Genomic DNA, 15,522 nt, shown 5'->3' with positions numbered 1-15,522 from the left:
TATATCAATAAAATCCTGAGGTGACAAGTTTGAGAACACAAGTTCAAGTTTTATAGCAGCCATTTTATACAAGAAATCAAGGTTTTCAAACCGCTATTGATTAAGACGGTCAGACCATTTGGCCCAGGAAAATTTCAGGCAATTGGTTTTATTTTACCCCAAACCTAATCCCTAACCAAAAGCCATTGAATTGGTTAATGACCCATTGATCTGGAAAGTCAAACCGTTGATCCATTTAATAGTTTTTGACCGTTTTTTATTTTAATTTTTTGTTAGAACAGGCAGTCCATTTGAACCGATAATCGAATCATCAATCTAGAAACTGATGTCCAAAACAATACTAATTCAAAGTCAGTTTTTAAAACATTGTAAAAAACACACACAAAAAAATCAAGTATCTGATCCACTACCCCTCTCAAGGCTCTCCAATCAGCTAATCTCAACATTGGTTAATGGCCCTCTTTTAACTACCCACACAATCTTACAACTGCAGGTGAAAACATCTCAGTTATCATTTATGGGGAAATAATTCTAATGTGTAATTATAGTAATCTTGTGGGTGGCAGATTGAAGCTCCTTTCGGATTTACTCTTTATAGAATGCACCTCACACCGACCTCACAGTGCATCGCAGCCGTGCAGTGAGAACATTTTCCAATAATTAATAATATCATTCATCGGGAGATATTCCCAATACACAGCTGTGGTGCCCTGTGAGGCTGGTGTGAGACTTGCTCTGTGATGAGCAAATTCGATCTTCCTTTTGATAAGGATAAAGTCATTTCAGAGGGATTTCAGAGGAGATGTGCTCAAATCAGCAGCCTTATAGGAATGCGCCCCATAGAAATTTCTATAGGGAATGTGTCCTATATAAATCTGTTCAAATGAGCAGCCGTTTTTATTCAGTACGAGTACAGTAGTGTGCAATGATGTGCAGCACCTATCAGCTGCCAAGTGTGCCTTGGGGTTCACACAGTCGATGTGCAACACCTGTCCCTTGCAATCATGCAAACAAGGAATATATTCCCTATGAGGAGATCAGGACACAATTGTAGTAGGACAGGTGTTGCACACTGATTGTGTGCTTAGTGTGCTTATTACTTAACTTTGCCTACCAAATGGAGAGTCCATGGTTTTAACTTTTAAGTGATGACTACTCTTAATTACTTCAAGGGTTCGTATTCTTGACAGGATTCACTTGTATTTTTGTTGTCTTCTTCGTAACAACTTGGCTCTGTTCTTATATTAAATAATATAGAGCTAGTTTGATGGGCAGAAACGTGGTTCCTTGAGCTCAATCCAACACAATACTTCATCACACCAGCTGAAGAGTAAATGCTCAGATGAGGGAGGAATCAAACGTGGAGTGTACCTAAACAGTTTGGACTGGTACGGTTGCTTCAGTGTGCACTAACTTCATTGCCACAGTAAGCAGCAATCTCTCATTAATATGTTTTTAAGACAAGTAGGTGCAGCTGACAGTATGTCTCACCTTCTTTCTTACACTCCATTTCTTAGTTTTTTACCGCTTCTGCTTCACACAGGCAACCTCTTTCAGCCCACATTTAGCTGAACAGATGAACAAGAGAGAGAGAGTGGCTACTGTGGTCACCAGTGGGTAGATCATACGTGGCTGAATATTACTTGGTGGTAACAATGGGCCACCGACAGTTACCGTGAAGAGAGAAATTTCGATAATAAATATTCATGGTCAGCGAGCAAGAATCCACACGCCAAATTTTTTTCCATTTTCCTGCTATTTGTTAATATTCTCCTTTTTTGCATGGCTGCCAAAATGACTCAGGAAGCATCCTTTTCCAACGACCCACGATGGAATTATGACGTCTTCTTGAGCTTCAGAGGTGAAGACACCAGAAAAAGCTTCACTGATCACCTCTACAATGCTCTGGTGCAAAGGGGAATTCACACCTTCAGAGACGATGAAAAGCTCAAGAGAGGAGAAGATATCGCCTCTGAGCTGCACAAAACCATCGAAGAGTCAAGGATTTCAATCATCGTTTTCTCCAGAAACTATGCATCCTCTAGATGGTGCATGGATGAACTCGTGAAGATTCTGGAGTGCAGGAAAATGATGGGGCAGTTGGTTCTGCCTGTTTTCTATGACGTCCACCCATCGGATGTCCGAAAGCAGACGGGAAGTTTTGCGGAAGCATTTGCCAAACATGAAGAGCATTTCAGGGCGGCCGGGACTGAGCGGAAAGTGCAGAAGTGGAAGGAAGCTCTCATGGAAGCAGCAGATGTGTCTGGGTGGGATTTACAAAGCGTTACAAATGGGTAAATCTTGCTGATTCCTGCTTCTTTTTTTTTTTATTTTTTATTTTTTTGCCTATTTGTCTATTTGATCGATTATGATTATTATAGAATTTCAAGTCAATATAGCGTTTGTTCTTTCTCCGAGAATTTACATCGTTCTTTGCTCCTGAACATTCTTTGTACCGAAAATCCAGATAATCTTTGTTTTAAAAGCAGTTTCTTTTATTTAATTAGTTTGTAGTTATAAAATCAATTGAGCCAAGATATAGTGCTTGAATGAACTTATGAAAAGATGGTTGACATAATAGAGCCATGTCAACATGGTTGACTAACTTTATTTTCCTCCATTTGAAGGAGCCTTTGCTCCTTCCTCTGACCACTGTTGATGTTTGGACATGAGTTTACTTTCGCTCTTTCATTAAACGAGGGGAGGACCCACGTAACCTATTTAACATTCTTTTAAATATCAGCAGCGGTTTGACTTTGGGAGTGTTTGGTTGGTTTTGTTTTTAAAAACGAAAACAACTGCCATGCCAGCAAAAATAATCCATGACTGTTGTACCATTTTGCTGACATGGCAGTTCTTTCTAGAATTGGGGTACGTTTCTCACATAGCGCACTTCAAACTGACGTCACATCTGCGCCCCGGAAGGGTGCATCACACAGTGTCCCACATCACATCCCCACTGTGCATTGGGAATATCTCCCGATGATAACATCAGTCCTGATGATGAGATGTTTCTAATACACGGTGGGGATGTACTGTGGGGTGCCCCCTTATTGGGCACAGATCTGAACTTCTTCACAGCCACATTCTACCCTGTATTGATAACATCTCCCCATTAATAATAAATATAAGGGTGGGAGATGTTCTTGCGGCCAGGACATGCTGTGAGGTCACTGTAAGGCGTGCAGTGTGAGTAGCAGATCCAGACTCTTCTTTCTATTTTCAAAAACAAAATCAACCATATTGTCCAATACTCTTATCAGATTGGCACCCTATATACACATCTCATCATATATTGAGAATATATACCTCCCATACTGTCATGGGGCCGGAGATCAATATTCTCAATACATGGCTGGGGTGGCCTGTGGGGTGTGTGGGGGGCAGGCTCTGTGGGGCGCTGATGTGAATTCCTCTGTTGTGAACCTTAGAAGGAGCCAAAGTTTTCTTTTGGAATGAGCCACGAGTAGGCATTTTGTATGGGTGATTCCACTGATGGAACCCATACATGCTTATAAGAAAGTCAATGCTTATTGATAGACAAGATCTCCTGCACTATCTTTCACCATATGACAGTATAGAGTTATCCTGGCCGTGAGGTCGGTGTGAGTAGCAGATCCCAATTCGTCATGACATGGTATTTACAACATGTAAGGAGACACCTGTCACATATTGAATGGAAGTGCATGATAAGTGCAACAAACAGATTTGAACTCATAAATGGGTTTTGTTTGCTACTAATTCTACTGGGATATGGTTGATGACAATGTGGCCAAATGTAACCACTGACCATGAGATTACCCACCATTAGCAACTTGGCTGGTAGTAATGACTGTGATCTTCAAACCAAACCCTCTCTAGTTGTACTATAGAGCACTTCATCCAGTTCATTGTATTTGGACACTTATCTTTGCTCATTTACTCAAGCACTATTACAAGGGAATCATCAGTGGGAAAAAAATGTTGATCAGGAGTAAATAAAAGAAGAGTGGATCACCTCCTGTATATCTTTTACCATAGAATGCTGAAACTAGGGTTTGTCAAGTGGCCTCATGTCACTGAAACCGACAACATTTATATAATATTTTTTTCCTTCACTATAACACATTCAATGTATGTGCCTTCTTTACTAGTGCACAATATTAGATGCCTTTGGTAAATCTGAAATCATATTCTCAAAAAACAAAAAAGCTCTGAAAGCAATTTTGAATTTTGAATTGTCAAAGGAAACTTTTTATTTTCTTATTCAAATTTTGAGTATAGTGAAGTTATCTAGTATTCTGTACATATTCTGAATGTTAGAACCCTTGAAAAATGTTTGCTTTTTGCTTTTACCCTTTTGGAGGTATAACATTGATTGAAGTCATTATATCATATTAAATGTAATATATAATAATATTACATAATAAACATTAAATTACATTATAGGTCAAATATTTTAGATTAATATGGATTGATTTTGTTCTATCTTTCACTTGTCATCAACACAATGAAAGCATGAATCAAGTATAACCAAAGTTAAGCTTCCAGCATGTTAACTATTTATTTTTTTCACATTTGCAGGCATCAGTCAATGCTCATCCAAGGAATTGCTGAAGAAGTTTTGACAAAATTGAGTAAAACATTACTAGATATTGCTGTTTACCCAATTGGAATAGATTCACGCGCGCGTGACATGTATTCCTTACTAAGTATTCGACCAGACGATGTTCGAATCGTGGGGATTTGGGGTATGGGAGGAATAGGCAAGACAACTATTGCCAAAGCTATTTATAACCAAATTTTTGGTAGATTTGAAGGTGGTAGCTTTCTTGCAAATGTTGCAGAAAATTCCAAGCAACATAATGGTATAGTTCAATTACAAGAACAACTTCTCTTGGATATCTTAATGGTAAAAGATTTAAAGATTAAAAATATTGCTAGTGGAAGTAGTGTGATTAAGGAAAGACTATGCTATAAGAAGGTTCTTCTTGTTCTTGATGATGTGGATCAACCAGATCAATTATATGCTTTAGCTAGAGAGCATAATTGGTTTGGTGCAGGAAGTAGAATTATTATTACAACTAGAGATGTTCATCTGCTGAATGTTCTTCAAGTGGATGAAATATATGAAGCTAAGGAATTGAGTTATAAGGAATCTATTAAGCTCTTTAGTTGGCATGCTTTTGGGAAAGACCATCCAACAGAGGATTATATGGAGCTCTCAAAGCGTGTAGTGAGTTATGTTGGAGGGCTACCTTTAGCTCTTGAAGTCTTGGGTTCTTTTCTACTTGACAAAAGAAGCAAACCTGAGTGGATAAGTGTATTAGAGAAACTAAAAAGAATCCCTCATGATCAAATTCAGAAGAAACTTAGAATAAGCTTTGATGCACTAGATGATCAAATGAGGGACATATTCCTTGATATTGCATGCTTCTTTATAGGAATGGACAGAGATCATGTTATTAGAATACTAGATGGTTGTGGTTTCTTCTCAGAGACGGGAATCAATGATCTCATCCGCAAATCTCTTCTAAAAGTAGGTGAAAACAATGAACTAAGGATGCATGATCAGATTCGAGACATGGGAAGAGAAATTATTCGTGAAAAATCGCCCAAGGAGCCTGGAAGTCGTAGCAGACTCTGGTACCATGAGGATGTCCACCATGTATTGACACAACACAGCGTAAGATCTAATACCCAAATCTTTTACTTCTTTAGTTTTTTACAATGCATAAGTAGTAATCTCTTTTTGCATGAAGTTTTAGTGGTAAATAGAACTAGCTTCCATTACATGGCTGATTGTGTATTAGAACATTTTCCCCTTACAGGACTAGCCATTGAAATAAAGAAAGTTTCCTTTAGTCCTTTGTTATACAGAGATATAAGTAGAAGGTGGAAACACATGCATCCACATGTCTTGTGAAAACAGTCTACATTCATTTCTTCCACTATTTTGGCCCAAAATGAGTTGGATCTTTTCCCATTGTGATACCATCAATTGAAGTTATACTTTTTCTTGAACCATGTACTACAGAGAAACAAATTAGACCAGATTTAGACAATAGCAGTGCTTGAAAGAACAAATATTTGAACTATTTTGTGCTTAGGTTGAGGCTTAGCACCTTGTGTTGGGCTTAGTTTTGTGTCAGTTAAAGATTAATGTTTGATTAGATTGGGCTTACATTGGCTCTTTTACACTTGGGTTGGACTTGTTGTGGGCCTCCAAATATGGCCCAGATACAGTAGAGTTGTCCACCTATGTTAGACTTTTGACTCCAAATTTGAGAGCTTTGATGGTTGTGAAGAAATAAATATTCTGGTAAATTACAGGGGTACTTTCAAGGAGGGGGTTTGACACTTATGCTCCTGTACTATTTTCTGTGACACTTAATAACCTGTGCCTATGGGTAATGTTAGATCCCGTGAAGGTATTAATGTTGAGTGAGAAATTATCTAGTTGCCCACAAATGATTTTTGTGTTTTTAAGGAAAAAAAAAAAAGACATGAAAGACGAGGGGAAGGATTAATGGTGGTGATGGGGATGATGGTATGATGGGATAGATAAAGTGAGGAATATCATGAGACAGGAGTATATGTGAATGGACTAGTTGTGGTGAAGGAGGTGGATGAAGGGAGGGATGAAATAGGTGATGGTGAGTGGACAATGGAGGAGGTGGTGGAGATGAGTGGTTTTGAGGCAATGGTAGTAGAGCAAGTGCTGAAATCTTGTTACAAGATTTGGATGGATGAGATTAATTAAATGATCTTAGGAGGTTGTTTTGATGGTTAAGATTGGAGAGGTGGTGAACACAAGTGAATAGATGGACTTAAATGACCAAATCAATTATGGAAATGGTGGTTTAGAGAGAAAATCAGAAGTGGTGGTACCGTTTGATTTTGGGTAACAGCAGAGGTCATATTCTATCATGTAGAAGTTCTGGCACAAAAGTTGGATTTCTTAGATCAGATTCATTTATGGATTCCATTTCAAGAAATTAGATAATGGGTTTAGTTCGGTATATTACTTGGATGAATAAGATAATCCATTGCTCTAGGAGTCTGTAATGGTGGCCTAGATTTTTGGGTTGATTTGATGAATTATTTGAACAGCCTGGATTAATCGAAATATTGGTATAAATTGGGTGGTAAAGATTAATCACTGATCCTTAAGAGATCACTTTAATGGTATAAATCTTTGGGTTGATTTTGAGATGTTATTTTTATGATCCAGGTTTTAGACTTATGTACATCACTTTATTTGGCCTAGATTTTGAGAAGTTTTAGTACTTGACTTGAATGGCCAAAATCATCTGAAAATTTGGTACATTGCCTGGATAGCCAAGATCACTTGGATGGTATGATTTGAAAACTGATTTTAGGAGACTACTTTCATGGCCTAGATATTTGGAAGAAGAAGAAGAAGATTTTAGGTTTAGTTGATATATTATTTTAATTGGTTTAGATTTGTTTTTTTTTAGAAAATTTGGTGCATTTACTTGAATGGTCAAGATTAGTTAAAATTTTGATACATTACTTGCATGGCCAAGATTGATTTATTAACCTTCAGAGGCCTAAGATACTAGCTCAATGGTCTAGAAAGCATAAGGTAGTCATAGTGTCAAAGAAAAAAATAGTACCAAGGACTGTGACACACATTCGAAGGAACATGAGAGTAGCCTCTAATTTACATAAAATATTATCAAAGTTGGATCTATATCGGGTGAACTATTTAATGGGGTTGTACCAACTTGTCTACTGATTTATTATTACTGGAATTATAGAGCACATTTACGCTAGAAGGTTCAAAATATCGATACGTCAGTAGGGGTGTATAAGCCATAACGGGACTTTTTTTAATTTTTTTTTTAAACCGATTCAGGAGAGTTGGTTTAAGGCTCCTCCACCCCTGAACCAATCAGAACCCCGATACACTCCCGATAGGGGTATATCAGGGAGCTCCCGAAATTATACGTATTGACCAATATGGGCCAATCAGTATTGACACTTTGAACCTTGGGTTGATCCCAATTATCATGAATCAAAATAACTGCTCTTTTGCTATTCATTTATTGTGTTGTATGTGTGTTTCATGTCATCTGTCATGTTCAAGTGTTGTTTAATTTGCACTGATCCAGTTAATGCTTCATGTTATCAGGGAACTGAAGCAGTTGAAGGCCTCATTCTATCAAAGATAATAGATGAGACTTTGAGTACTAAAGCATTTGAAAAAATGCATAATCTAAGATTGCTCCAGCTTAACCATACACACCTCAAGGGAAGCTATGAATATTTTCCCAAGAACTTAAGGTGGCTCTGTTGGCATGGATTCCCTCTGAAATATATACCCACCAATACTCATCTAGAGAGCCTTGTTGTCCTTGACATGCAATATAGCAAAATGGAACAAGTTTGGAAGGAAATCAAGGTCTGTAGTAGAAAAAATAGAAATGCTCTGTTCTTATGTGGATCATTTGCATGATTTCAGGTACTGAACTAGTTTCTCTAGTTTCTTATACTTCTTTCTTCTGTTTATTTTTTCACAGGTTCCTCTGAAAAATCTGAAACTCCTTAATCTTAGCCATTCCAAATACCTAACCCAAACACCCAACTTCTTAGTATGCCCTAATCTAGAGATACTGAACCTAGAAAATTGTGAAAACTTAGTTAAGATCCACCATTCTATTGGAAATCTTAGCAAACTAGTTTTACTAAACCTGAAAAATTGCAGAAACATTAGAAAACTTCCAAGCAGCATCAGTCAACTAACATCTCTTAAAGATCTTATTCTATTCGGTTGCCTAAAGCTGGTTACTTTGCCATCTAAATCCCGGCTTTCTTCAGTACGGTCTTGGGCTTTATTAGGAAGAAAAGATCACCCTCATTCTATTACTCAGCTACCTATTTCTTTCTCCTACCTATTTTCCTTAGAAAGATTGGATCTCAGTCACTGCAACTTACCAGAAAGCGTAATTCCTAGCGATCTGGGGAACTTATCATCGCTTAAAGTATTGTATCTAAGCTATAACAACTTCAGCAACCTACCAGCCAGTATGAATCGTCTCTCTCAACTGAAGGAAATTTTCCTGGAGAATTGCGGGAGGCTTCAATCAATCCCAGAGCTTCCACCAAGTTTACAACTACTCAACGCAAATGGGTGTACGTCGCTGGAAACAATATCAAACCTCGGAAGCTTAACATCATTAACTACACTACGCCTATGCAAAACCAGTATCTATAACCTACCTTCCATTGCCCAGCTTTCTCATCTGGGCTACCTCGAGATAAAGGAATGTTCAAAGCTTCAAACGCTTCTGGGACTGCCATCGTATCTATTGAGGTTGAACTTAGAAGGTTGCACCTCAATAGAAAGATTAAACTTATCAAATTTACGCCTCTTATCAGACTTCTATGTAACTAATTGCACCGAGCTGGCGGAGATTCAGCTCCCCGCCACCCTAGAACACTCGCGAGTCATTGTCGTGGGAGGCTGCAACAACCTGTCGTTCTCTTCTAGGAACAATCTACTAAGCCTCTTACAGGTTTCTTTCTTTCTATTCTCCCTCCCTCTCTGTAAATGTATGTATGAACATAAACGTCACGATTTCGTTTCCTATTGGAACAGGGACAACGGCAACAACGATTCGATGTATTATTTCCACAAAAACGGTTTGATATCTTTCTCCCCGGGAGTGAGATTCCTGAAGGGATTAAGTATCAAAGTATGGGTTCTGTGATATCGTTTGAGGTGCCTCCTGCTCCAGTCATGGATCAACAAATCAGACTGCAGGGGCTTACCATATGCGCTGCTTACGCTGCAAATGAAGATCCAGGCTTATTTGGGGTGCCTCCAGTAGTTGGTTTCGCTAATATTGTTAATAAAACCAAAGGTCTTGAGTGGAAGCTACTACCACAGTTTAGTTATGCACCAAGAATGGCATCTGGGGCTCACATCTGGGTGAGCCACAGGTCGGATGCTTGGATTCAGAGCTGCTTGGAAGTTGGAGACCGAGTGGAGGTCTCAATAGTATGTGAAGGAGGAAGACATATGACTACCAAGTGCGGAGTTCATCTAGTATATTTTCCAACTGATAAGGGAGATGGACTGGTGACAGTTGATTCAGTGAGGAACAGCTGCTGCCAGAAGTATCTAGTCTAATGGGGATCCATAAGACCCTAACACATGGCAATGGAGACGAGTTTGAGCCACCTACATATATATTAACAACATCTCCCTCTTTGAGTCTTAGTTTAGCCAATAATTAATACCCTCTTCTAGGAAATGCTATGCAATGTAATGTAATGAAATGAGTGAGATACATAATTAGCATCATTATCTCACCATAGTTTAGGGGTTATGTTCAATTTATTAGATTTAGGATCAAAAAGACAAAAGAAAATAGGATTAGATTCATTAGAATTTGTAAGATGTAACTTCTACATTTTCCAATGTTTCTAGTGAATGTTGAAATTGATGAGGATGTTGGTGTGCTAGGGAGCCTAGGACCTAGGATCATCTCTTGGTCTTCTAAAAAAGAACAGTCATTCCTCTGTTTCGCCAACATGGTTAATTCTGCTTTCTTAATTTTCTATGTTGAAATCAGAACAAAAGTGCAAAAAACCCGAAGTTGAAACTTAAAATCCAGCCATTCCACAAGTATTCCTTGATTTCCAAACCAAAATAATAAATAAATAAAAAGGAATCGTTCCGAAATAGAAAACCAGTTTTCATTTGGACCCAACAAGACAGACTAGTTTACTGTGGCAAAGAGGCACCATCTTTATGATACACTCAAATGACAGAAAAAAAAACAGTACAAAATAATAAAGCCATAGACTAGGTAATATGCCAGCTCACAAGTTTTCACCAGTGTTTTCAATCTCATCATTAACCCGGATGGTTGGACCTAAGGTTCAAAATTTTGTCACGTATCGGCCCGTATCAGTCGATACGTATCGTTCTAGCAAGTTTTCAGTACGGTACATGGTAACAAATTGAATGTGCCATATCGATTCGTCGTATCGAGGTCATATTGTACTCGTATCATTGAGTATCGGTGCATTTCGGCACTGTATCGACTGATACGCTATTGATACGGTAGCATATCGACCGATACAATACGATTTTACTGTGGCGAAAATGCAAATAAAACTCCCTTCGAAAGAGGGCTTCTAAATCCATTTCAGAAGCCCTCTTTTTTTCCCAAACCCTTCAAAATGCTTTTTAACATTTTTAAAGACTCAAATCTTGTAAAAAATTGCCAAAGCATCTATAAATTTGCAAGATTCAACAAACTTTTCAAGGTTGTGAAAAAATGAGTGAAAATGAGTGAATATAAATGTGTTTTCAAGTTTCTTTTACATTTCAAGCCAATGTTAGAAAAGATAAGGGGGAAGAAAGTGGTTTGCCCCCTACCCCTTTGGCTGGGGGATGAAGCCCCCGAACCCTGACAAGACCCCCCTTTTAACAACTATTATGCATTTTTATTTTTCTTAATATGAAAGTTTTTTATTAAAGAAAAAGAAAAAAAAATGAAATCCCCCCTTCCTCCTCCCTCCTCTTAAGGAAGCTTATGCCTCTTGCATTCTAAATTATGCTTCACGCCTCTAGGTAGTGGAATGCCTCTATGTTTTAAAACATTGATATTTATTTTTTTTTAATTTTTAGAATAAAATATGCAAAATGATTATTTCATCTATTATGTCCATAAATCCATTCAATTTTTTGTTACATATTTACTTTTCTTAATTTTAATTTAATTTTTAGAAAATAACATGTAAAATAATTATTTGAATAAAAATAAATAATTATTTAGTTTTTAGAAAATTAGAATAAAACATGCAAAATGATTACTTGATCTATTATGTCCATAATTAGATAATATGTTTCTATTCCCAACTTCCCGTTTATTGATTATAATATGTTTTTTCATAAAACCCACTAAAACGTGTTATTTTTATGCATAAATAACTCATTTATGTCTTATATTTAGTGATATTGATGTTTATTTATGATTTATTAGAGTATTTATAACTTTTCCATGCATATCTTAATTTTTCGTCCATATCCATGCATATCCAAGGCGTATCCCGATATGTCTCTTAAATTTGCCTTTCCGATACACATAACGTTCCGATACTTTGAACCTTAATTGGACCGGTTAAAACAGGATACACAATGCAAAAGCCCACCATCAATGACCAAATAATACATGTGAAGCAGGATATTAATAATAATAAGTAACATTTTTAAAAGTTAGTACCAACCCTAAAACAAAACCATTTTCTATCCAAATGGACGGTTGCCATCTCGGTTAGGTTAACCCATGATGGTGTAAATTAAGCAAAAATATAAAACATATAAGATGTGGAAAACTACAGAAAATACATGGTAAAAATGAGAATATTTCTACATTGTATTAAACAAAAATAAGTATGATAAATGATAATTATTGACTAGTAAATGAATCTAATACAAAGCCCATTCGCCAGGTCAAATCATTCAACGGCTTAGCTAGCCAAGTCATGAGTCCTTAAATTAACCAAATATTTCCTCAGTTTTAAGCCATTGTAATGTTAGCATGCTTTTAGCAACCCGCTTTCAGCACCTGTTTGTAATCATCAAACCACCCTGATGTCCTTTTAAGATCTTAGTCTCTTAGGGACCCTCTTTGAACTGTATATTGCTGGGGGCAAGCTTAGTACTCTAGTGGCATCATTTGGAAGATCCTCAATGCAGTTCCTTACCTCTACAGAAGTGGTTCCCACCTCATGGTCATGAAGACTTCTCTTCTTGTTAACTCCTTCCGTATCCATTGTTGATCCATATCTGTCAATAACAGCATGATCCAGAGCCACGTCTTCTGAAAACTCCATTTCATCCACACTGTCAAACTGATTGGCCATCTCATTATTGGGTAGATAATTGACAAAAGAATGATGCATTTGACATAGATTACTTACTGAAGGCTCATGGAATTCTGACCACCAGTAATGATCTTTCATTTTATTATAGAACTTAATGTAAGCAGTAAAACCGATCAAATTGGTCTCCTCACCAGTAGGGTTACCAATCAACTCTATCTCTTCCAGTACAGCCTTGCTGATCAAATTAGTCTCTTCATCTGAAGTGTAAACTACCCATATAATCAGTGCTTTGATTCTACAATCCTTAAAGCGGACTGATATTACAGACCCCATAATCTGATGGTTGATCCAATCTGGAACTACACTCTTGAGAAGGAGAACAAAAGAACTTCAATGCAGACCCTGTTCCATGTAAATCAGATGTTTAGATAGACAAATTGACAAGGGGGGAGAGAGAGAGAGAGAGAGAGAGAGACCTGTCTGAGATTATTCCAAAACATATCTGTTAGATTGTTGTAACTATCAACAATAATGTATCCTACAGATTCCAACAACTCCAAGCCCTGAATCTGAACTAGCTTGTCACAATTAGAAAGCTGTAAGTGTGACAAGTTATGCAAGTTTGAAATGTTTGGTAACTCTTCCAAAGACATACAATCATTTGCAAGCGATCTCTCCAAACCTGATGGAAGCTCTTTGATTGATTGAAGCCTTGTGCATTGTTGTAATCCAAGGTATAGCAGTCGAGAAAGGCCACCAAGGCCAGTTGGTAGGCTACACAAATTATTCTGGAAAAAAGGCAATTGTACCAATGAGGTTAAGCTTTCAAGATTTGATAATGTTTCCAAAGATGTACACCCATCTGTATTTAGTGACATTAAGCTTGATGGAAGCTTTGGAAGTGATTTTAGCCTTGTGCAGTTTCTTAATTCAAGAAACTTGAGCTGGTGAAGACAACTGATGCTGTCTGGTAGGCTACTGAAATTGTTGTTGCTCAGATTTAACTCTTCCAATGACTTCAAGAATACAAAAGCGCTGGACATTGGCTCTTCTAATGGATTACAATAACTGAGATCTAGACATTTTAAGAAGCATAAACTTGAGAGCGAAAATGCTGGTGGAATGATGGAACCTGGACATTTTGACAGCGATTTCCAATAACATAAGAACAAAGGCCATGGTTTTGACTGAGACATGTGAAGATTTGAGCAGCCTGAGAGTATCAGAGATTCAAGACATTTTACCTCCCAAACACTCCTCGGCAGATCCTTGAGTTTTATGCATTTTTTTAGATTCAAATAAATAAGTTTCTCAAGGTGTCCAACAGAATGATGAACATCAACCAAACTTATACAGCCTTCAAGGATCAATCTCTCTAGATTGGGGAGTCCTAAGAAATTCGGAGTTTTGGTCATGTGCACTGAATGGCTAAGATTAAGTATCTTCAACTCTTTGAGCGACTGTACAAAAGAACAAAAATAAAATAAATAAGAAGATTGTGAAAAATTCAGTTTCCATGAAATGTGGATTTCACTAAAAGAAATTAAAAACAAAGATGGAATGCCTTACCTTGTTTCCATTCCGTAGTTGCTTAATTCTACTATATTGCATGTCAAGAATGCTAAGATTCTCCAGATGAAATTTGGTTGGTAAATTTTCCAAAGGGAATCCATGCCAACAAAGCCATCTTGATGATCTAGGAAGATGTTCATAGCTCCCCATGAGGTGTACATGATTGAGTTTAAGGAATCTTAGTTTCTGCATTGCTGCAAATGCTTCAGCATTCAGTTCATTAATTAATCCATCTGAGTTTTCTATCACAAGGCCTTCAATTGCACCTGATCCCTGATTAGTATTAAGAGAAGAATTTCTATAATTACTTAGTAGACAATTAAGGTTCAAATAAATTGCACAAAAATCAGATGAAGAAACTAAAGCAAAGAGAAGTTAACTGAAATAAAAACAAACCTTTAAGTTAGCAACAGTCTAGCCTAACTACTAAAGATACCAATATCGAATCCAAGAGATAATATAGCCTATGAAAGATTACTACCAACATTACCATATAAAGGATTGATGGACCTTACAATTACAACTCGAAATTATATTCCTTAGTACATCCTGTCAAACTCAAGATGTGACATGTCAACATCTAGAGTTTGCAAGAATGGATGAACTTCAAAGCAGAACAATCAAATAATCTGAAACCGCAGATTATCTGAACCTGATCAGTGAAACCAGCAATGATCAACATTTGCAATTTCCGGTCCAACTGAACTTTATTAGTCATCACAAGCTGATGGAAAATGAAATAAAAAAAAATGACCCCAGATGCCAAGGCAATTTGGTCAAATGACCTATAGTTGTGGTCCTCAGAAAATAAGCAGATGGATCAATGGATCCTACAGGTGTTCAAAATAAAACATCAGATGGACCATTATGGATGAATACATGCGCTCTTATTATGTGTCAGATGGCTAAAACACACACCCAAGGACATATCATCAGATGCAAGTATTAATGAGCAGAACAAAAATTGTGCACCCCAGATAACAGACTAATAGATGCGCTATGGTGTCAGAACAACCAAGGTTCGAAATTTTGATACGTATTGGGCCGTATCGGAGGATTCCCGATATGCCCCTGCAGGGGGTGTTTCAGGGTTTAACCCGGTTC

At 37.4% G+C, this 15,522-nt stretch overlaps 2 protein-coding genes across 2 annotated transcripts; one reads left to right on the top strand and one right to left on the bottom strand.

Moving 5' to 3' along the window:
* The first annotated feature begins 1,782 nt into the window (after positions 1-1,782).
* Positions 1,783-10,353, top strand: LOC148844160 (TMV resistance protein N-like). Its single transcript, XM_088956847.1, has 5 exons — positions 1,783-2,294; positions 4,564-5,665; positions 8,138-8,407; positions 8,526-9,521; positions 9,605-10,353. The coding sequence occupies exons 1-5, from the start codon at positions 1,783-1,785 to the stop codon at positions 10,136-10,138; spliced, it is 3,414 nt and encodes a 1,137-aa protein (XP_088812973.1). The 3' UTR covers positions 10,139-10,353.
* A 2,268-nt stretch (positions 10,354-12,621) lies between these two features.
* Positions 12,622-15,136, bottom strand: LOC148844159 (disease resistance protein RPS6-like). Its single transcript, XM_088959510.1, has 4 exons — positions 15,071-15,136; positions 14,416-14,691; positions 13,323-14,306; positions 12,622-13,212 (listed from the first exon to the last, which is right to left on the bottom strand). The coding sequence occupies exons 1-4, from the start codon at positions 15,134-15,136 to the stop codon at positions 12,622-12,624; spliced, it is 1,917 nt and encodes a 638-aa protein (XP_088815636.1).
* Between the last annotated feature and the right edge of the window lie 386 nt (positions 15,137-15,522).

Source organism: Nelumbo lutea, chromosome 8 (genome assembly GCF_056320005.1).
Source record: "Nelumbo lutea isolate HS-2025 chromosome 8, American lotus-T2T, whole genome shotgun sequence".
Taxonomy (NCBI): domain Eukaryota; kingdom Viridiplantae; phylum Streptophyta; class Magnoliopsida; order Proteales; family Nelumbonaceae; genus Nelumbo; species Nelumbo lutea.
The sequence above is the reverse complement of the archived record's forward strand: the minus strand, read 5'-3'. Positions and strand labels throughout refer to the sequence as shown.